This window comes from Eubalaena glacialis, chromosome 5 (genome assembly GCF_028564815.1).
Source record: "Eubalaena glacialis isolate mEubGla1 chromosome 5, mEubGla1.1.hap2.+ XY, whole genome shotgun sequence".
NCBI lineage: Eukaryota > Metazoa > Chordata > Mammalia > Artiodactyla > Balaenidae > Eubalaena > Eubalaena glacialis.
Window position 1 is genome coordinate 78,056,219 of NC_083720.1, and position 23,690 is coordinate 78,079,908.

The 23,690-nt window shown below is 42.8% G+C and overlaps 2 protein-coding genes across 3 annotated transcripts in view; one reads left to right on the plus strand and one right to left on the minus strand.

The window, feature by feature from the left end:
* CRACD (capping protein inhibiting regulator of actin dynamics) overlaps nucleotides 1–23,690 on the plus strand; it is a 278,237-nt gene that overhangs the window by 213,153 nt on the left and 41,394 nt on the right. For both annotated transcript variants that reach the window (XM_061192325.1, XM_061192326.1), the window contains exon 3: nucleotides 5,942–6,113. The gene's annotated coding sequence lies outside the window, so the exon portion shown is untranslated. The remainder of the gene's footprint in view (nucleotides 1–5,941; nucleotides 6,114–23,690) is intronic.
* On the minus strand, nucleotides 1,143–1,655 carry LOC133092164 (coiled-coil-helix-coiled-coil-helix domain-containing protein 2-like). Its single transcript, XM_061191400.1, has one exon. It carries the CDS (start codon nucleotides 1,653–1,655, stop codon nucleotides 1,230–1,232), a length of 426 nt encoding a protein of 141 aa, XP_061047383.1. The 3' UTR covers nucleotides 1,143–1,229.

Consider the following 23,690-nt stretch of genomic DNA (forward strand, 5'->3'; position numbering starts at 1 on the left):
ATTTGCTTGACTTGCCCAGTGATTTTTAATTTTTAGAATCTTCTATATAAACTAGCAATTATGATGATGCAGCCATCAAATGGTATGTAATTATATCCATGAAATAACGGATAGTGAGTACTTTTTTAAATGAAAACAAATTCCCTAAAGTAATTATTGGATGATGAAAATAAATTAATTCAATTCAGTACTTAAAGAATGAAAATTACTGTGATCCCTGAAGCAGTGTATGTGCAGATATAGGTTCTTTCATGTGAAAAATTATGGCACAGAAATGCTGAAATATTAAGAAAATGTGATACCCACTGTTTTTTCTCCTATAAACTCAATCTTACCTTTTAAGATGGTCAATTTCCACAGAGGCTGGTAAGCAGATGTTTCATAGCTAGTAAGACATGGGATCAGGATTCAGGCCAACTGCTCTCATCTCTGGGGCCTACATACTTAACCCCTAACTAGAGCTGCAGTCATTAAAAAAACAAATTTAGTAGAAATAACATTTTTTTCTTCTCCCTATCCTCCTCTCCCCGCTGTCCCAACCACCCAACAAAAGTAAATTTCTGTTGTAAACTTCTAAAATGCCATTCTAAATACTTTAATGTTAGAGAATACTTTGCGAAGCCATACTCCTTCTATATGACCATTGTATTTTGGAATATTAATAGCATTGCAGAAGTGTTCTGTTTTACTGCATTGTGAAAATTGCTTTGATCTTTTAGGCCCCATCTGTACAAATATATTCACAATGACAATTGGCGTTATTTGTCAAGAAAAATAGCTGCTGTTGATGACAGTGCACTTAATCCAGTTGATTCCGGGGAGACAGACAGTTATTACAGCCCCCAAATCATAAACTGATCATAAAATAGTTTATCGAGTGGCTATGTACAGACACATGCTCAGGTTTTCATAATGGTAGTTGTAGCATAGAATTTCAAGTGCTTCATAAAATTTAGGTACTTGCTTTTTTTTGGAAAGAAAAACACTTTATTCTAATTAATTCACAAACAAAAGCATGTTTAAGAGGCCACACAAACACGCACCCAGCCCCAAACTCAATACCATCTCCGTGAGCTTCTATATGGTGAGAATACCCTCTTCCACTGCAATCCTGAAGCACAAAGCTATTAATGATCGAGGAGAGGTTTAACTGGTGGCTTCACACTTTATATCTTCACTATCAATTATATTTTTAATGCTAAACCAACGTGGTCATGAGAGATGATTTTTCATGCCTCCAATTGGAACTTCTTAATGAAGCTAACCTGTTCGCCAATCTGCACTGTTTTCAGCACCTCGCTGAAAACTTCACACAGCTTAAGGTCACCCTGGTTCTGGGCACACTCCAAAAACTGTTTCACCTCAAAAAAGCATGGGCCACTCTGCTGCTGCTGTGCAGGCTGGGTTCCCTGAGGCTCCTGGTAAGTGATGTCAAGCCTTGAGGGCTCAGCATTACTTCCTCCACTGAAGCCACCAGGGAGGGCATGACCCAGAGTGTGGCCGATGGCAGAACCCACAGCCACGCCGGCTGCAGTGGTTGCCATCTGGGCCATCAGACCTGGCTGCTGGGAAGCAGCAGCAGGGGAGCCAAAGGCAGATGGTGGAGCCGCTGCGGGTGGCTGAGCTGCGGGCGCTGGCCTGGGTGCACTTCTCATCTGAGGTGCCCGGCTGTCCGGAGGGGCCACGCGGGGTGTGCGGCTTCGGCTTCCACGAGGCGTCTTAAATGCGCGGCGAGGCGGGGTCTAGAAGAGCGAGACTCGGAGGAGACCGGGGCTGCTTCTTAGTACTCGCTTTTTTGCTATAAAAGATCTTAGACCTAAACATTGAGAATAAAATTGGGGAATCAAGTAAATGAGAGTATAACTCCTTCCCTGATTTATAAAATTTTATTCCCTAGTAATGTTGCTAAATCACAGTTTGCTGTCCGAATGTTGGGTGGACCTCTTTGCAGGTACTGAGTTTTTTCTAAAGTTAATCCTGGAAAAATAATTAATTGCCACAGTCAGTAATAAAATAATCATAAAAATAAAGTTCTAAATTTTATTTAAAATGTAAAGATATTTCTGACAGGAATGTATAATTGATTTCGGAAATGAGAATGGGGGAAATTTTTTTTTTTTATAACTGAGATGTCACCAAACACTAAGACTTTGAAGCAGACTTCTAACAAAAGCTTCTGTGTTCTGACTCCTCCTGCGAAGAAAGATTGGTGTTCTTAGGACTTAGAATCTTTTTTTTTCTCATGGTAAGAGGATTGTTTGTTGGATGGAAGTTCAGGTAGGTTTTACTGTTCTTTTACCTTCCGGGTAATAAGTAAGGCATTGATGAAGCAGCCTTTCCCAAGTAATTTATGAGAAGGGCGCTGTCTGACATCTGGACTTTGACACGTCTTCCAGGATGATGTGTGTGGGCTCATGCCAAGTGATTGCCCATATAACATGCAGCACAAAGTGCTAGGCTGCCTGGATTACAAGCAGTCCTCAAACGACCAGCTCTACAGATAGGTCACCTGAAGGAGGCCATTCTGTACTCACATGAAGCCCACCAAGTTCTCCGAGCTGAGGCTTCCATACCCTGGTGTCCTCTCCTAGACTGTCTGTTCACTTTCTGCCCCGCCCCCCCAATATGACCAGTGCAGCAAATATTTTATCTGGTGGCTGCCCCCATTCAAGACACTTGTGGCAGGACTTCCCTGGTGGCACAGTGGTTAAGAATCCGCCTGCTAATGCAGGGGACATGGGTTCAAGCCCTTGTCCGGGAGGATCCCACATGCCGCGGAACAACTAAGCCCCTGCACCACAAGTACTGAGCCTGAGCTCTAGAGCCTGCGAGCCACAACTACTGAGCCCACACGCCACAACTATTGAAGCCTGCACGCCTAGAGCCCGTGCTCTGCAACAGGACAAGCCACCGCAATGAGAAGCCTGCGCACTGCAATGAAGAGTAGCCCCTGCTCACCGCAACTAGAGAAAAGCCCACACGCAGCAACAAAGACCCAACGCAGACAAAAAAAAAAAAAAAAAAAAAGACTGAGGCATTACTCAGCCATAAAAAAGAACAAAATAATGCCATTTGCAGCAACATGGATGGACCTAGAGATTCTCATACTGAGTGAAGTAAGTCAGAGAAAGACAAATATCATATGATATCGCTTATATGTGGAATGTAAAAAAAAAGGCTACAAATGAACTTATCTACAAAACTGAAATAGAGTTAAAGATGTAGAAAATAAACTTATGATTACCAGGGGGTAATGGGGGGAGGGATAAATTGGAAGATTGGGATTGACACATACACACTACTATATATAAAACAGATAACTAATAAGGACCGACTGTATAGCACAGGGAACTCTACTTAATACTCTGCAATGGCCTATATGGGAACAGAATCTTAAAAAGAGTGGGTATATGTATTTGCATAGCAGATTCACTTTGCTGTACAGCAGAAACTAACACAACATTGTAAATCAATTATACCCTAATTAAAAAAAAAAAAAGACACCGAGCATTACAAAGGCCCTCATCAGCCTTCTTGGCTGACCATGTAGACCAAGTCACCCATCAGTTAAATACCCATTCAAGAAACTGTAATTTAATTTGCCTTTAATTACAGTTAACTCTCTTGGTTCCAGCTCAACTGAACCCCACCAAATCCACCTTGATTTTAGAGAAAAGGATGACTTTTTTCCCCCCCATCAATAAATTCTAACATTCTAAAATTCTCTACTTAGCTTAAAAGCTAGATCTGTGGGCCCAGGCTGGAGGTAATGATGTTATCATAACTGATACTTTTAGAATTTTGCTACGGTCTTTTAGAATATTTCTGATTAGAGAATTTGGGGTTAGGTATTTCTACAGTGGGAAAAAAAGCAAATGATATAAAAGGAAAAAAGAAGAATTTTACCTCAGAAATAAGTGAAATGTAGCATAAGTTACTGTTTGACCATTTACTATGATGCTGTCAAACTTAGAAATCAGATGTCACTTACGTATTTTGAGCCTTGGACAGTTGTAGAGAAAGTACTCACTTATTTCATCAGGCAGTGCCAAAGACCAATTCTATAGTAATGTAATGATACTTGAGGCACCTTATAGAATTTTTTTAATTTAAATTTTTAAAATTTACTCATTTTATATAGAATCAATTCTTCTAACATTTCCCTAATATTCTGTGGTGGTCTTCAAAAACTACTGATTATAATTTTTTATATTAGCCTTTGGAGATTTTACCGATGGGAACCAAAAGTAGGTTTTGTGAAAATCTGGCCTATACTCCTGAATAAATAACCACTGAAAACATACAGACATTCTGAAATAAACCCTCCAATTTTGGGGTTTTTTTATTACCATTTTTAAATGATATGATCTCAATTATATTGCACATTTCCTTGTCTTTTAAATAATTTAACTCTGAGGACTACATGCCTAGCACAATGCCTTATGTATGGGGGCATCTGCTATGTTGTAAATCTCCTTTCCTTTTAAGGGTGATACAGTATGTTATTTCAGGGATTGATGAAGTTTGAAGGTGTGTTTGTATTTATACTAAGGATTCCAGACTGTTATCTTTTTGTAATTGGTGATTATACTTTCTGCTTCCTCACTGTCTCACGCCACTGCTCAGAGCAAAGTAGTTTCTTCCTCACGTCAGATTTTCTGTGAACTCTTAGTAAGGCCAGAGCTGCAGATCACCAGAGGAAAAGAGATGACTACCTTGAACCTCATTAATGTCATTTTTATACTCAGATCTCTCTGTAGACTCTGGCCAGCAGAGATCTGGGGGCTCTGATACCCAGCTGGGGGCTCGTACCTGTGTGTTTTGTGCAAGTACTTTCCTATACACATTGTGAGTGTTCATCTCTCCTTTTCCCTCAAAGCTCCTGACTTCAGCTCCCAAGATATGTTTCCCATGACACAGACAGGTAATTTCATCTCTCTGGGCCTCAGGTTCCTCATCCGTGAAATAGGGATGTTAGTAGTATCTACTTCCCAGGGTTGTTTTGAAGATAATTGAGTTAATATCTGTAAAGGTCTTAGAGCAGTCGTGCATAGTAAGGGTTAAATACTTTTAAAAAAAGATTGACCACTGGATAAATGACTCTTTAAGCTTCTTAAAGAAAAGGAAAGATCTGAGAAGATACTTCTCCTAGTAGAGGGTGATTTACACTTTCTTTTCTGGGGTAGGAATGGAGTAATTTGGAGGGATTTGTATCTGAAGGAGCAGAACTGAAAGGTACCTAAAATATCTGTAGAAAGTGCTGGCAGTGAGCCTGGGTCCTGACTGGATCAAGTAATATATGGAAAGATGTGCATAGCAACTCCTCTGGGGGCTCGTCATAGTAGATCTTAAAAGGAGACAAGAGGAATAAACTGGAAATATATGGGGATGGAGGGAATTGGGGACAAAGCTTATGCCAAGAGTTAGAAGTTATCTTCTGTTACCTAACAAAGGCTGAAAGAGAGTGATTCTCAGGGGAGATGATATATATATATGTAAGTCACATACACAGATATATAAATCTTTTAACCACCTGTCTGACTTAGGTGTTTTTCTCAGCTTCTTCCGTGGAAAGGGGCCCTGGCCATCTGCTTTGTTAAAAGAAAGCAGGCAGCAGCTTCGTGTGGCACGTGCAGGGGATGCCCTGCCGACCACCATGAAGCTTGGAAGCCCTTCGTGGTGCCCGCGGGCGCTTGTCGAGAGCCCGGGGGGCGGGGGAGGGGGGTTGCGGAGGACCCATGCCCGGGGCCCGCCTCGCCCGCTGCTGCGGCTGCTGCGCGCACCGGCTGCCCGACGACGGTGCTGGCGCGCGGCCCGGTGGCTCTTGGCTCCAACAGCCGGGCCGCCCTTTGCCCCGGCTCGCAGCCCGGTGGTAATTCGCTCTAGGCTCAGAGGGGCAGCCCTGTCAAACTGCAGCGTGTGTTTATCTTGTAATCCGCAGACAAGAAGAAGGGAAGCAAATTCCAGCCTTTGAAGAAGTTGTTTGGCAAAAGGAAAAAGAAAGGCACGTCGACGGCCCGGGAGGCGTCTGCAGGGCGCAAGGGTCGCTCTCCCCCGAGTGTCAGCAATGGGACCTTCTCTTCCGACGAGGAGACCCTGGAGGACAGCCTGAGGTAATCACTCGCACTTTTTTTCCTGACCTTCAGCGGAGTTCCGGGGTGGGGAGTGGGGTCCCGAAGGAGGCAGAGCGGCATCCTCGTGGGCTCCACTTCTGGGAAGGTGGAGGCCTGGGGTGCGTGGTGCGCTCTGTGTGGAGACCTTACCTCGGGGAATTAGCATACGCGTGTGGCCTCACTTTGTGGGAGAGCATAGGGATGTGCGCCTTCATCTTGCTGCCCTCACTGGGGGAGGAAGGCAGCAGCTCACTGCCTTGGCTCGACCCAAGCTCCTTGGGTTGGAGGAGACCATGTCCCCCTGTCCCATTGCCTGGCAAGGAGGAAGGGTGGTTCGTACACTAGGTTTTACACCCGCGTTGAGGATGCAAACTGCTGGGGCACAGGGTGTCACCCTTCATCCCCCTGGCCATGTCTAGCAACTTCCAGAACCTGCCTACAGTGGGGCTTTCAGTTTCTGCGTCTTGTTCTCTCTCTCTCTCTCCTCCCCTCCCTTCTCCCTCTCGTCATCCTTCTCCTTCTCTCTCCTTCTCGTTGCTCTTTCCTCTTTTCTCTCTTTCTCTTCCTCTTAGAGCACAGGCACTACATCTGGCTGTTACCGTGTCAAGAACTCAGAGAAGCAGGGTAAGGAGGTACTTTCTCACCTGAGTGCTGGGAATTGAAGTCAGAGATGGTTACGTTCTGCTACTGACAGCTCAGAAGTCAGCTCCTCTGAGAAGCCCTTTCCCACTACCCGCTCTGATTTGTTTGCCCTTGACTGCCTGGCTCCCGCAAAGAACTTGTTACTTTCTCTGCAAATGATTGATCGGCTAGTCTGTCTCTCTCACTCAGCCGCCAGTTCTATGAAGCCAGGGACCAGGTTTTATTCAGCCTCACCTTAGGCACTCAAAAAGTGTTTCCTATGAATGACTGGCACTGCATTAAGTTGCCCTAGTACGTGTTGAAGGCATAGATGATGTAACCTGTGATATTCTCACTGTGTTTGAAGGACAAAGACGAAAACAGCCTCGGTGGTCTGTCTGTGAGTATAGTGTTGTCAGCTACAGTTGAGCCCAGATTACAGAATCCTCAGGCAAGCCGTGCACATTAAGCATTACAGTGCCCACAACAGCATTTGTTAGCCCTAAGTAATGCTGAGTCTTTTCCTCCACAGGCCTATATTTGTTTTCCATTGTCTTTATTAAGGGAACTATTGAATTTAACCAAAGAGAACAATTTCACTGAAAGGAGAACACAGCTAGCACCAAACTAACCCAATTGTTGGAACGTCAGTATCAATATAGAATTGAGTATTGTCCAGCACGAATCAGGTTTGACTTTACTTTGGTTTCTTCCCTTGCAAAATAGGAATGTGAACCTTTTTGCTTCACAGCATCAGAATGAGGTACAGATACTAAAATGTGACCAAGTAGCAGTTTAATGCAAAATCTGAGATCAAGTCTGGAAAGTTCTCCTTTGGAAGGACTGTCCTATGAAAACACAACTTGTCCTTTTTATAGCAGGTTATGGTTTTGTCAAGTCTCTGATTTCTTGCTGAATTTTATTAGACTCTTAGAAGACCTTAGACCCTTGTTCTCTTCCCATTTAAGTGGTATTCTGTTTACCCCTTGGGGTTTTCCTTAAGGTTTTAAGTTTTAAAACTTAAAGATTTTAAGATTTGCCTTGGGGAAATTTACATTGGATCAAACAGCTACGTTTCCATTAAATGTAGGTAATGTTACCTGTTCTTACTGATAAACCTATATTTATGAGACATATACTATATTTTAATTATTTAATACTTATTTATATAATACAGGAAGCTAGAAGGATAAGCTTGGGATGATGAGTTTAAAAAAGGCTCTTTAAATGTTTTTAAAATTAAAAAAATAGGAAAATAGAAGTTGCTTAAAATATATATTCCCTCTTTCTTCTCAGAAACTTCCAATTGAAAAATAATTCCGCCCACAAAGTAAATATTACATGCATCACTTACAGTATAGCTGAACTTCTGATTATTCGCCCTATTTACAGATGGAGAAAATGAAAAATGTTGCTTCCAACAATTCTTATTTTCAGTTCACTGTTCAATTAACAGATATGTTACTTCACATTGCGTAAGGATTCAAAAAATGTCTGTGCCTTTTATTTGCTATTTCCAAAATGGGCAGCTCTCACTAAAGCACAAAAGTCAAAATTCCATTAACATGATCTCTGGTGGAGGTTCCAAGGAGGCAGATTTCAGCCCAATGTGAGGGAAAATTTCTTCATTACTAGAGCTGCTTAAAAATGGGGAGGCTGGGTATGTGCCAGAGGCATTGAAACTGATGAAGGGCAATTTCTGCACTGGGTGAGAATTTAAAGGAGCTGAACTTTAACATGCTGTCAAACTCTAAGAATCTGTAATTCTAGAAATGTCTCCATGGCCAAAAATAGCTCTTTATTGATCTCCTTCTGCCTGAAATTTCTCATTTCCTTTGGGTTTCAAAGCATTCTGTTCTCTCTAGGTTAGAAGTCTTTATTTCTCCTAGGCTACTACTTTTAAATTATACATGCCTATGGGAAAAGCAAAACAGTAAAACGTGATCAGTTTTTAACAATTGAATGTGACTTCCTTTAGTAACTAAATACAGCTAATATTGTGTTTCCCAAAGTGTGTTAAATAGATGTTAAATTTAAAAGGGGGAGAGGGTCAGTTTGACAAAGAGATCTGGGAAATCCTGGACCAAAATGAATTAAATAGGATTCTTTACATGGGACTTTTCAGATCTTTTACTATGCCAGTGTGCCCTGGGAATTTCCAAGAAGAGGGATGTAGTTTGCAGCATTTCCAAGATTTAACCACAAATTTTTGTTTCACAGAGAATATCCATGGGTGTATATTAAAGCTACCACGTATTAAACTTAATACAATGTGTTTTGCATATGTGAATTCCTGTAATATTTACCGTGACTCTGAGATTGACATTATTATTCCCATTTCAAAGATGAGAAAACTAGGGCTAGAGAATGACTTGCTAGTAAGTTGCTGAGCCACTATTCAAGCAGTAATGAGTGCATTGCTGCTATTCTGCCTCTGTATTCTGCTGCGGCCATACTAGGGAGCTAGTCATATGGCCCTGAGTTGCCCTGCTGGTCCTGGGTCACCAGGCTCAGGTATCTTCCTGCCTTCAGCTGCCTGATGGAGGCTCTGCTACTTATTGGGACACCACTTGTCCTACTTCCAGTTTCTGCCTAACACCTGGCATTTACTGTGATCATGCATAGCTACAGCACTTTACAGTAAGCGCCAGCTGTAAGCATGGTGAGAACCGGAGGGGCTCCACGGAGGGTGAGCTCACTGTGGGGCTGGAGCAGATAGGAAGGGGCTCAGGAATGAGGAGGACTTGAGCTGTCTCCCAACAAGGGACAGGACTTGGAGTGCTGAGAGGCAAGGCACGTATGTTTCAGATCAGGAATGGCACGAGCAGAGACTTTCACACAAGAATGAGCGTGACACGAATAGAATAGGAGGAAACTTTCCCACTCATTGTATGAGGCCAGTGTTACCCTAACACCAAAACATCACACACAAAAGAAAACTACGGACCAATAGCTCTTACGAATAAAGACATAAAAAATCCCAAACAAAATACTAGCAAACTGAATCCAACAACATATAAAAAAGGATTCTACACCATGACTGAATGGGATCTAAGCCAGGAGTACAAGGTTCGTTTTATATACAAAAATCAATCAATATAACACACCATGTTAATAAAATAAAGGACAAAAACCACGTGATCATCTCAGTTGATGTAGAAAAAAGCGTTTCACAAAATCCAACACCCTTACATGATAAAAACACTCAAAACTGGGCATGGAAAGGAACTTCTTCAACTTGATAAAGGACATCTGTGAAAATCCACAGCTAATATTATACTAAATGGTGAAAGAATGAATGTGTTCCCCTTGAGATCAGGAAAAAGACAAGAATGGCTATTCAACACTGTACTGTACTATACCATAGGTTATAGCTAGGACAGTTAGGCAAGAAAAAGAAATAAAAGGCATCAATTTTGGAAAGGAAGAAATAAAAGCTATCTATTTGCAGATACCATGATCTTGTATATAGAAAATCCTAAGGAATCCACAAATCAACCATTTGACTAATAAAGTTGAAACAGACTGCAAAATACAAGATTAGGGTTTTTGCATTTCAATGTACCTACTCCTCCTGAGAAGAGTCCAGGCTTCCCACAGCCCTCCTGTTAGTCCCACTGGCCCTCCAACCAGCCAAGGGAGCTCGTCTCCCCTGTGTTGGACCCCAGGACTGGGGCACCCAATATGTGGCTTGAACCCCTCCACTCCCCAGGGAGGATCTCTGCCCATATAATCTGCCTTTCCCTCTGAATCCCCTCCCTGGGACGCAGGTTCTGAACTGATCACTTCACACCCATTAGGAAGGCTATAATAAAAAAGACAGACAATAGTACGTGTTGGTGAGGATGTGGAGAAATTGGAACCCTCATACATTGCTGATAATGTAAAATGATGCAGCCACTTTGGAAAACACTTTGACAGCTCCTCAAAATATTAAACATAGAGTTACCATATGACCCAGCAATTCCACTCCTAGGTATATACCCAAGAGGAATGAAAATATATGTCCACACAAAAACTTGTATACAAATGTTCACAGCAGCATTATTCATAATAGCCCCAAAGTGGAAACCATCCAAATGTCCATCAAAAGATGAATGGATAAATACAACATGGTGTATATCCATACAATGGAATATTATTTGGGAATGAAAAAGAATGAAATCCTGATACATGGTATAACATGGATAAACTTTGAAAACAATACATTAAGTGAAAGAAGCCAAATAAAAAAATACCACCTATTATATGATTCCATTTATATGAAATGTTCCAAACAGGCAAATCCACACAGACAGAAAGATTAGTGGTTGACAGGTGCTTGGTAGGGTGGGGGTGACTGCTAATGGGTACGTGGTTTCTTTGGGGTTATAAAAATCTTCTAAATTTAGGTGGCAGTGATGGTTGCCCAATTTTGTGAATATACTAAAAATCATTTAAATGTACCCTTTAAAAGGGTGAATTTTATGGTATTGGAATTGCATCTCAATAAAGATGTTTTGTTTTTGTTTTTGTTTTTTATAGAGCAGGTTCTTATTAGTCATCGATTTTATACACATCACAATCCCAATCGCCCAATTCATCACACCTCCACCCCCACTCCCACCGTGGTTTTCCCCCCTTGGTGTCCATACGTTTGTTCTCTACATCTGGGTCTCAACTTGTCAATCCCAATCGCCCAATGCATCACACCTCCACCCCCACCCCCCCGTGGTTTTCCCCCCTTGGTGTCCATACGTTTGTTCTCTACATCTGGGTCTCAACTTCTGCCCTGCAAACCAGTTCATCTGTACCATTTTTCTAGGTTCCACATACATGCGTTAATATATGATATTTGTTTTTCTCTTTCTGACTTACTTCACTCTGTATGACAATCTCTAGATCCATCCACGTCTCAACAACTGACTCAATTTCGTTCCTTTTTACGGCTGAGTTATATTCCATTGTATATATGTACCACGACTTCTTTATCCATTTGTCTGTTGATGGGCATTTAGGTTGCTTCCATGACCTGGCTATTGTAAATAGTGCTGCAATGAACATTGGGGTGCATGTGTCTTTTGGAATTATGGTTTTCTCTGGGTATACGCCCAGTAGTGGGATTGCTGGATCATATGGTAATTCTATTTTTAGTTTTTTAAGGAACCTCCATACTGTTCTCCATAGTGACTGTATCAATTTACATTCCCACCAACAGTGCAAGAGGGTTCCCTTTTCTCCACACCCTCTCCAGCATTTGTTGTTTGTAGATTTTCTGGTGATGCACATTCTAACTGGTGTGAGGTGATACCTCATTGTAGTTTTGATTTGCATTTCTCTAATAATTAGTGATGTTGAGCAGCTTTTCATGTGCATCTTGGCCATCTGTATGTCTTCTTTGGAGAGATGTCTATTTAGGTCTTCTGCCCATTTTTGGATTGGGTTGTTTGTTTCTTTAATATTGAGCTGAATGAGCTGTTTATATATTTTGGAGATTAATCCTTTGTCCGTTGATTCATTTGCAAATATTTTCTCCCATTCTGAGGGTTGTCTTGTCATCTTGTTTATTGTTTCCTTTGCTGTGCAAAAGCTTTGAAGTTTCATTAGGTCCCATTTGTTTCTTTTTGTTTTTATTTCCATTACTCTAGGAGGTGGATCAAAAAAGATCTTGCTGTGATTTATGTCAAAGAGTGTTCTTCCTGTGTTTTCCTCTAAGAGTTTTATAGTGTCCGGTCTTACATTTAGGTCTCGAATCCATTTTGAGTTTATTTTTGTGTATGGTGTTAGGGAGTGTTCTAATTTCATTCTTTTACATGTAGCTGTCCAGTTTTCCTGGCACCACTTACTGAAGAGACTGTCTTTTCTCCATTGCATATCCTTGCCTCCTTTGTCATAGATTAGTTGACCATAGGTGCATGGGTTTATCTCTGGGCTTTCTATCCTGTTCCATTGATCTATGTTTCTGTTTTTGTGCCAGTACCATATTGTCTTGATTACTGTAGCTTTGTAGTATAGTCTGAAGTCAGGGAGTCTGATTCCTCCAGCTCCGTTTTTTCCCCTCAAGACTGCTTTGGCTATTCGGGGTCTTTTGTGTCTCCATACAAATTTTAAGATGATTTGTTCTAGTTCCGTAAAAAATGCCATTGGTAATTTGATAGGGATTGCACTGAATCTGTAGATTGCTTTGGGTAGTATAGTCATTTTCACAATATTGATTCTTCCAATCCAAGAACATGGTATATCTCTCCATCTGTTGGTATCATCTTTAATTTCTTTCATCAGTGTCTTGTAGTTTTCTTCGTACAGGTCTTTTGTCTCCCTAGGGAGGTTTATTCCTAGGTATTTTATTCTTTTTGTTGCAGTGGTAAATGGGAGTGTTTCCTTAATTTCTCTTTCAGATTTTTCATCATTAGTGTATAGGAATGCAAGAGATTTCTGTGCATTAATTTTGTATCCTGCTGCTTTACCAAATTCATTGATTAGCTCTAGTAGTTTTCTGGTGGCATTTTTAGGATTCTCTATGTATAGTATCATATCATCTGCAGACAGTGACAGTTTTACTTCTTCTTTTCCAATTTGTATTCCTTTTATTTCTTTTTCTTCTCTGATTGCCGTGGCTAGGACTTCCAAAGCTATGTTGAATAATAGTGGTGAGAGTGGACATCCTTGTCTCGTTCCTGATCTTAGAGGAAATGCTTTCAGTTTTTCACCATTGAGAATGATGCTTGCTGTGGGTTTGTCATATATGACCTTTATTATGTTGAGGTAGGTTCCCTCTGTGTCCACTTTCTGGAGAGTTTTTATGATAAATGGGTGTTGAATTTTGTCAGAAGCTTTTTCTGCATCTATTGAGATGATCATATGGTTTTTATTCTTCAAGTTGTTAATATGGTGTATTGCATTGATTGATTTGTGTATATTGAAGAATCCTTGCATCCCTGGGGTAAATCCCACTTGATCATGGTGTATGATCCTTTTGATGTGTTGTTGGATTCTGTTTGCTAGTATTTTGTTGAGGTTTTTTGCATCTATATTCATCAGTGATATTGGTCTGTAATTTTCTTTTTTTTGTAGTATCTTTGTCTGGTTTTGGTATCAGGGTGATGGTGACCTCATAGAATGAGTTTGGGAGTGTTCCTTCCTCTGCAATTTTTTGGAAGAGTTTGAGAAGGATGGGTATTAGCTCTTCTCTAAATGTTTGATAGAATTCACCTGTGAAGCCATCTGGTCCTGGACTTTTGTTTGTTGGAAGATTTTTAATCACACTTTCAATTTCATTGCTTGTGATTGGTCTGTTCATATTTTCTGTTTCTTCCTGGTTCAGTCTTGGAAGGTTATACCTTTCTAAGAATTTGTCCATTTCTTCTAGGTTGTCCATTTTATTGGCATAGAGTTGCTTGTAGTAGTCTCTGAGGATGCTTTGTATTTCTGTGGTGTCTGTTGTAACTTCTCCTTTTTCATTTCTAATTTTATTGATTTGAGTCCTCTTCCTCTTTTTCTTGATGCATCTGGATAATGGTTTATCAATTTGGTTTATCTTCTCAAAGAACCAGCTTTTAGTTTTATTGATCTTTGCTCTTGTTTTCTTTGTTTCTATTTCATTTATTTCTGCTCTGATCTTTATGATTTCTTTCCTTCTGCTAACTTTGGGTTTTGTGTGTTCTTCTTTCTCTAGTTCCTTTAGGTGTGAGGTTAGATTGTTTACTTGAGATGTTTCTTGTTTCTTGAGGTAGGCTTGTATAGCTATAAACTTCCCTCTTAGAACTGCTTTTGCTGCATCCCATAGGTTTTGGATCATCGTGTTTTCATTGTCATTTGTCTCTAGGTATTTTTTGATTTCCTCTTTGATTTCTTCAGTGATCTCTTGGTTATTTAGTAACATATTGTTTAGCCTCCATGTGTTTGTGTTTTTTATGTTTTTTTCCCCTGTAATTCATTTCTAATCTCATAGCATTGTGGTCAGAAAAGATGCTTGGTATGATTTCAATTTTCTTAAATTTACTGAGGCTTGATTTGTGACCCAAGATGTGATCTATCCTGGAGAATGTTCCGTGTGCACTTGAGAAGAAAGTGTAATCTGCTGTTTTTGGATGGAATGTCCTATAAATATCAATTAAATCTATCTGGTCTATTGTGTCATTTAAAGCTTCTGTTTCCTTATTAATTTTCTGTCTGGATGATCTGTCCATTGGTGTAAGTGACGTGTTAATGTCTGCCCCTATTACTGTGTTACTGTCGATTTCCTCTTTTACGGCTGTTAGCAGTTGCCTTATGTATTGAGGTGCTCCTATGTTGGGTGCATATATATTTATAACCCTGCTGCCGGGGGGCTGTAACACTCGGGGAGGGTTGGCCGGCCGCGGAGACGACGGGGCCCCTCCCGAGCCATCTTCCCCTTCGGCCTTCCCAGCCGTCCTGGAGCCGGTCGCAGCGCACCGCTGCGGTGGAAATATGCCTGGCGGCGGCTGGTCACCGGCTGGGGGGCGGTCCCCCACCGGCCCCAACCTCGGCCCCGCCCGCCCACCTCCACCCGCGGAGACACGGAGGGAGAGGCGCGGGGGGAGAGGCGAGGGGCGGAGGGAGGGCTGGGGGAGGGGTCAGGAGGAACGGGGAGCGGGAAAGATCCGCTGGAACGCCGGCACGGCCGGACCCGCTGCTGGGTTGAATCCTCCGGGCGGACTGCGCGGACCCCACCTGTTTAAGATGTTTTTTAAGAAAGGAATAAATGTAGTCTTGATGAGGTTATACCTGGCTGAGGTGGTTAAGTTCATGTTGGCAGGAGAGACAAGGGGCATATTTTCCTCCTCTGAAACCCTAAAATAGGAGGTAGAAATTTGGGGTGGAACAGAAAGGGGTAATTTTGAAGTAGGATGTAAGTGTAGAGTGTAACAGGCTAGCTTGGAAGGGTAAGCAGCTGCTCCCATTTACTTGAGGGTTTTGTGCCCTGCATTGGGGGTCCATGGGCATCTTGATAGAGGAGAGGGGACCTGGGGAAAGATACAGGTCATGTTTGAGGCTGCCTACTTGAAATATGTGCCTCTGGCTGACCCCACACCCTTGCCCCCCTAATAATGTAAATTGTACTCTTCACTTATATGAGACCCTTATTCAGTAGTCTCTCCCCGCCAGCAGCACACACAGATATACACACACACACACACACACACGTGCGTGCACACACCAGTGTTAAAAGTTTAAGGTCGTTTTTAGTGCTGATCCAGTACCTTCACTTCACAAGTGCTGTTAGTGTTAGAGATATGACTGGACTCCAGGTCAGCTGATTTTGCACATGGTAATCCTTTTGTCTAGAACAGCCCCACCCCCATCTCCACCTCCTTCCCCCAGCTAATTCCTCTTCATCCTTCAGTTTTCTGCACAAACGCACCTTCCTCGAGGAAGCAAGCTTCCTCTGGCCCCCTGAGCCTAGATCAGGACCCCTGCCGCCAATGTTCACACAACTTCCGTAAAAGCAGGCCTGCATGTCTTGCCTTTCATCGTATTTCCAGCCTCTAGCACTGTGCCTGGCACATAGCAGGCATTCAGTAGTTATTCATTGAATGAATGAGTACATGAATCCTGCCCTTTTTACCATACTGACTCTTCCCACTGTACCAGTCAGTGTTTGTCTAATTCATCCTTCAGTTTCCCATCATGATGAAGAGTATCGCTGTCCCTCTGACCTGCTGGAAAAGGAAAATTACATGGTTGGTGTAGTGAGACAGCATGTCACCAGTGAAATTACAGTGAAGCTCAGGCTCCCTGATTACCGTGTGTGCTTAGGTCCCTTGGCCTTGCTGCTTTTCAGAAGATGAAGTCAGAAAAGACTTATTTTACTTGATCATTTATCCTCTATCCATAGGAACCTGGAATGTGCTGAAATTGAACAGGGAGTAGAGAAGAGGTACAAAAGCATTAAATGCATGAAAATTAGGGCTAAGCAGGAGAACAAATAGAGCTGGGCTGAGTAAGTCTCGGGGAAAGAAAGATGATGAATCAGTTTTGGCTATTATTGGAGATACAAGATGTGGGAGAGCAGCAGATCAGGAGCCAGGGTCCTCTTGTGAATACAGGTGCTTTCACTCATGAGCTGTGTGACCTTAACCAAACCAGCCTCTTTATCTGTTAAATGGATATGCTGTCTTCAAGGATTATTATGAGGACAAAAAAATGCACATGACATTACACTATCTGCTATGAAAAAGCACTTTACAAATGCAGGGCATAATATTACTACTGAGATAAAGAGGTTGTCGATAACTAGCTTTCTATTTCCAGAGCATAGACCAAGTCTAAATTGATTCCAACAGTGACTAGAGAGGTTTTTTGGTTTTTGTAAAATAAATTTATTTACTTTTATTTATTTATTATTTTTGGATGTGTTGGGTCTTCGCTGCTGTGCGCGGCTTTCTCTAGTTGCGGCGAGGAGGCGCTACTTTGTTGCAGTGCGCGGGTGTTGCAGTGCACGGGCTTCGCATTGTGATGGCTTCTCTTTTTGCGGAGCACGGGCTCTAGGCACGCAGGCTTCAGTAGTTGTGGCTCGCGGGCTCTAGAGCGCAGGCTCAGTAGTTGTGGCCCATGGGCTTACTTGCTCCGCGGGCATGTGGGATCTTCCCGGACCAGGGATCGGACCCATGTCCCCTGCATTGGCAGGCGGATTCTTAACCACTGCACCACCAGGGAAGCCTGGCTAGAGAGGTTTATGAAAAGATCTTTCTCCAGGTGGGGCATCTGAGGAGTGGAACAGGTAGCGTGGAAGCCCGTGGAACCCCTACAGAGCATTAGAGGCAGGCTAGACGATTGCTCGTCCTACGTGATCTAGGCATGGGACTGAGCCAAGGGGCTGAAGTAGATGATCCTTTGACTTCCAGTTCTGAGAATCTGTGTTTTAAGATTCCAAACTTTCTTCCTCTTCCTTGAATTTTTTATGATGTATCCTGTTTCTATTGTAATTATTAGGTGATTTGGTACTCTATAGCCTATTGAGTACCAAATATTTTCATAAACTACCAGAGTCCAGGATGAACCTCCAAGACGCCACACAAAGTGTAATCTGACTTCAGGCTCTTCCAGCAACTCTAGTTCGTTTGATGAGGATAGTTAATTGCTCTTTAGCATTTCATTTGAATGAGACTCACGGATCTGCTTAGGAAGAAAAGTGCTGATCAATTACAATTGCCCCTGTTGTCATGGAAACAAGCTGCAATTGGACTATAATTATATTTCCTTATTCCTGAAGTGAATCCCTAATCATTGCCGTGGTAATTACCCAATATCTATGGTCCCAAATTACATGATGCTTGTCCAAAAAAGACAAAGGAGGAGTAGGAGGGCTGGCCTGAGACATGTGTTAACTGTGCAGCTGCAGAGAGCCTTCTCCTTTTTTGGGTGGGGAGAATTTCCCTCTGTAGGCTCATACTCCAAGGTTAGATGATGTCAGTGGGTCTTAGATGTGCCCAGAGTTTAGAGTAGTGGCTAGAAGACTGTATCAGGTAGGATGATTTCAGTTGTAACAGAAAACACTTCTACTGGTATCTTTCTTCAACAGTAATGAAATATATTATCTGATTCCTGATAGTCTGGAAGACTTTCCAAGTTCCAAGGTCCATTAATGAAGCAACCCAGCAACATCATCAAGATCCAGTCTGATTCCTTTTTTTCTCTCGTATTTTCAGGGAGTAGGCTCTTGTCCTCAGGCTTGTTTCCTCATAGCTCCAAGATGGCTGCCACTGTTCCAGGTGTCACATGCAGATAACACAGACCAGGAACGGAAAGGGGATCATCCCTGTCTTGTGTCACATTTTATTCATGAGGAGACCTTGCCCAGAAAAGCCTCCCCCAGCAAACTTTCCCTCCCTTTTCATTGTTCCTTTCACAGCAGACCCCACTGCAAACAGTAGTTCCAGACAACAGAACTTAAAATGGAGATGGCTCTGCTTGACTCCTCCCTGCGCTCCTTAGCACTAACTGCGCAGTGGGTGAGGGATGGAATAGCACGTCTAAGGGATAACTTTGTATTGCTTTCCTTCTCACCTTCTCTCTTTACTGTCACCTTCCAGTGCCTAAGCTCCAGGCCACAGGCCCATCACACACCCTCTATCTGATCTCTACCACTTCTGCAGATAAGCATGGGCATAGGGCACTGGACCTGGGCTTGGACATCCTAGGAGCATGGGGTGTGTCATCCTTTGCTCTCAGGCAGCAGCATGTGCCACCAAGAAAGAAAGGCAGCCTCTTGGGGGAGAAGTGATATCAGAACACCACAGAACTGTTCAAATGAGCTGTCCATGCAGATGGGCTAGGTGGGAAAGGAGAATCAAAAGGAAATCCAAAGGCATAGTGTGATGGCTGTTTTTGGTCATTCAGCTGTTAGCATCTGGTTCTTCTTCTCAACAACACCCACATTTCCTTTCAGGGAATCAACTTTGCCTCACTGTGTGCCCTTCTGACAGGACATAGTGCCTGCTTCCTATGACAGAAGCCAAAAGGGCCAGATCTTTTACTTGCCCTCCCGCTGAAGCCTGGCATGAGCACGTGACCCAGCCTGGCCCATCAGTCTTTGTCTCCTAGGCCTTTGACTTGGCAGGTGGCTCCAGGAAGTAAGGACACAACCACGAGAGCAGCATGTAACTGGGCTCTTCCCGCGGTGTGATGGCCGCTGTGGTTCCCAATGCCTAGACCTCTAGACCTCTCTTTACCCCTGTCTTTCTCCAAGCTTTGACTCTAGCTTTCGTTGTTCTTTGAGCCCTCACTGTTCATCTAGTAGATTTTCTTTTGGTTGAGTGAGACAAAGTTAGTTTCTGTTAACTTCCAACAAAGAACTATAACTGACACAGAAAGAAACCTGAAAAGCTTGGTGAGAGAGAGAGACGGCATGAAATAGAAGGTGGGAAACAAAGCCTGGAGCAATTCCCTGGTTTGAGTTGAAAAGGAGGCCTGGAAGGAACCTTTAAAGGTGCTGAACATCCTGACTTGCCCACCCTTTGGCTTCTCAGAACTTTCTCTGATGGCCTCCTACATAGGCCTGCCCTCCCTGAAAAATACCCACCATCAGAAAATATTCCCCCTCCTCCCATCAGTATGTTTGCATCATGCTTTCACTCCCTCAGTGACCTCTCCATGGGAAACACATCCGGTTAACTACCCTTCAGTGTTAATCCTTTACTCATCCATTTAAAAAAAACTCATTCACAAACTTTATTTGGTAAAGTTCTATGGGAGAAACAAAGATAACAGATGTGATCCCTGCCCTCACGAAACTCCTAGTACTGTGGTGGAGACAAGATGATACCATTATCATTATTAGAATCACATCTGTGGAGCATTTTACAATATACAAAGCACTTTTATTTTCCCTCTCATTTAAGGCATGATTATAGTAACCATAACATAGACATGTATGTAACAAGAGATGCATGCATGGGGCTTTCAGCGGGAGAAAAGATCCCCTTCTTCCAAGGAAATAGTAAAGGCTGTGTGGGGTTGATAAGATGTGAGCTGGACCTTCAAGGATGGGTAGGACCTGAACTGAGAGATTGGCCTTGGGCAGTCCATCCATGGGGAGGAAGAGCCCATGCAGTGGTAGAGCCCAGAGAGGGTATTCGGGGAACTGAATGGTTGGGTTTGCCTTACAGGATGTTTGAAGTAGGGTAACATTTGATAATAATAGGTAACACTTCTATAAGAACTTAGCTCATTTAATCCTAACAAAAGCTCCATGGGGTGGGTCCTATTGTCATCCTCATTTACAGATAAGGAAACTGAGGCAGCTGGAGGTTTAGTGACGTGCCCAAGGCCACACAGCTAGAAGTGGGAGAACGAGGTTTCACAAGGAGGCACACTGGCCCGAGTCCGAGCGCTAAATCCCTGCACTGCATGGATTTCATAGAGCCAGAGTTGTTCAGGGTCCTTAAAGGACAAACATGAAGAGCATTAAATGCCAAGCAACCATTACAGCTTCATCTGGTAGGACTTTGGCAAAAAAGGAACCACTAGGGGTTTCTGAGCTGGCAAAGTAATTGCTTGAAGATTGATGTAGGATTTGAGAGGAAGTGGAATTGGAGAGGACTTCAGCTGGAGACCGTTTACAGGCGTCAATCATATTACAGAAATAAGCAGAGGATCCTCTGAGGGCAGTCGAAAGGCCAGCGAGTATTACTGTCACTGCCCCCCTGGTTTCAGTTCTGTCTTGATCAAGTCTCTCCCTTCACCTCCCAGGGCCTTAGCTTCTTTGTCCGAAAGGATTCCAGCCGTGGCCTCCGTGATCACAGAGTCAGCAGAGACTGCTGGCTGTGCCAGGGCTGCCATCTGCCAGAGCTGCCGCTGCCCTGGATTCGCAGCTCCCTCTCTTGGTCCTCATTTCCATTAGAGACCCACTAGAGATGTGCCGAGCAGCTCTCCGGGCCTCCAAGCACAGTCGTGGAGGAGTGTGGCAGGCAGAATCCAGTGCAGGCCTAAAATGGGTCCAGGAGCTCAGGATTTGCAGTCCTACTCATTGATTTCTGTATTGTTTTTGAAGGATTTCTGCCTGTGAAAGGACAGATAATGTTACTCACTAAGGTCTTTTGCACAATACCTTTCCCCTAACCTGGGTCTGACCTTACTTACAAAATAATATAGCACAGAACCTGAGGGATGATAGTAACACAGAAGTAGGAAAGATTGGAGTTTTGTGGGAAACGCTTGATGAGTTTGGTTTTGTTCATGTTGAATTTGCAGAGACAGTGGGATAGCCAAGTAGCTGGAGACACGTGGGTAGAAGAGAGTGTAGTATTGGAGTTAGATAGTTATTAAAAGCAATTGTTAAAGCCCAAAGAGTAGCCTCAGGTTGTCCTACCATCTCTGCCTTTGGAAAGATAACCATAGGAGTCAGTGAAGAGTTGAGGAGAAGATGAAAAGCTGGCCTCCATGGGCTGATTAGAAGCCTCTGATTAGATGTTTGGAATCCCAACCTCTCTGCCTATAACAATATTATCAATGACAACAACAACAAAACCTTTCTTTGCATAAAGGCCCCAGGAACTTGTGCTCTTTGGACCTCGAAGTCCAAACGGACCATTTTTCTGGCGTCTGTAAGTCATGGCTCTGCGATTCTTCTCTAAGCTTATGAAAACTGTTCCTCAGAGCCCAGTGTTGTTCCAAATTTCCCAAGTGGGCCTCTTTTCCTCTCCTTCTAGAGTTTGCTTTTCCCACATGTGCTTGACATTTGACCTCAGATCTTGTTTACATTAAGATGTCTGTTAAATGACTGTATTGACAATCCTTCAGTTACAAGTTAAAAATCTGGGGGATTTTAGAGGTCTTTATATATCTCACAATCGATCAAGAGGCTACTCCGTGTTCTAAGCATCACAAGAAAAGGTTCCCACACAGCAAGTCCCATTTCTTCCATCTGAGCAGATAGTCTGAGGGTAAGTTGCGGCACTGAGGCTCAGAGGCCCCTCGCCTCTTAAGGGCTCACTCGTAATAAATGGAAGGGCGGAGAATTGGCCTACTTTGCAATCAGTTGTGAAAGATCTTTAAATGTCAAGAGTAAGGAAGTCCAGATGAACTCGGCTAAGGTACAATTTGTGGTAAATTGCCCCTCCATCTCCTAATCATGTTGTTTATAGTTCCCAGCTGGTTAAGGACAAAGATTCCCACCAAGCTCTTTGTTCATTAGAACATAATTTCAAGCTGAGATCGCCACACGTGGGCTATTCAGTTTCCATTCCAACCCTGCCTCAAAATCTGGAACTTTGGGCAACATTCTTACCCACTCTTTGTCTCAGCTTCCTCTTCAGAGAAAAGGAAATAATCTACATTGTAGAGTTGTTTGGAGCCGACATTGGTAACCATGATTACCAAAGATCTAAAGTTACACAAATTGCCAAGGATGTAATGTTAACTTGCATTATGTAAACTGAATTATTTAGGAGAGAGTGTTCATTAGTGTAACTAATAAACCAATGACCATTCTCCTGCACTGTTTCTTCTCAGAGCTTTAAAAAGGGACAAAAACCAAATATAGCAAGAAAAAGGTACAAATGTTTTTCATCACTATGAAAAGTAATCCTCTTAAGAACAATGGCCTTATCAAAAAGTAGGTTCTGTCATGTGTAGAAACTTAATAAATATCAAAAAAATTATTTAGTTACTTTCACTTCTGGCTGTGATGAAGTAGCTTGTAGCAAATCGGTGCTCCCACCAAGAACAACTGGAAATACATATAAAATATTAAAACAGAGACATCTGTTTGAAGGTGTCAGATTGCTGCTAAGGCACCAGACTTGAGCAGTGAGATCCTGGAGAGAAGCGAGGCCCATTGAGTTGAGGCCAGCTTTCTGCATATTGCTTCTCTCCTGTTGGCATTAGTTGACTCTCAGGTGCAGGTCAAGAGACCAAAAAGGCTCAGGGTGGCTGCCAAGAGGAGGAGAAGGCAGCAGAGCTGTAGGCAATCTCATGGAGCTGGGAACACAAAAATTAGAGTTTGAGGCTGCCATGACAGCCAGGACTTGAGGGACTAAGTTCCCCCCAAGAGAAGAGAAGCCCAGAATGAACCTAAATCTAGGCAACAGTTTTCCTTTTGAGGAATCTGTGGATACAGCTGCACAGGAATGCAGGCTGAAAAACAGGGCAGTCTAGGGTGCTGGAAAGACAAAAATTGGAGCTTGAGAATCCACCAAGGAGAAGGGACTTAGGAAATAACCCAGATTCTTAGTTAAGACTCCAGGAGGCCTGTACCCTACAAGTGGGGACGAAGCAGAGGTAGTCTGAGCCTGACAAAGATGGCTAACCAGCCAAGATCAGCTTGGTTTCTGATTGGATTGAGGTGTTTTTGCTCCTTTGCTGCTTGCTAGAGGAGCGAGCAAGTCCTCTCTGAAAGGAGAGAACCCAGCCTCTACAGTTTTTTGTGCATTATGTGCAGAATTCAATTAAAAAATTACCAGGCAGTTAAGAATCAGACTATGAGGAAAACAAGATAATAGAAATAGACCCAAA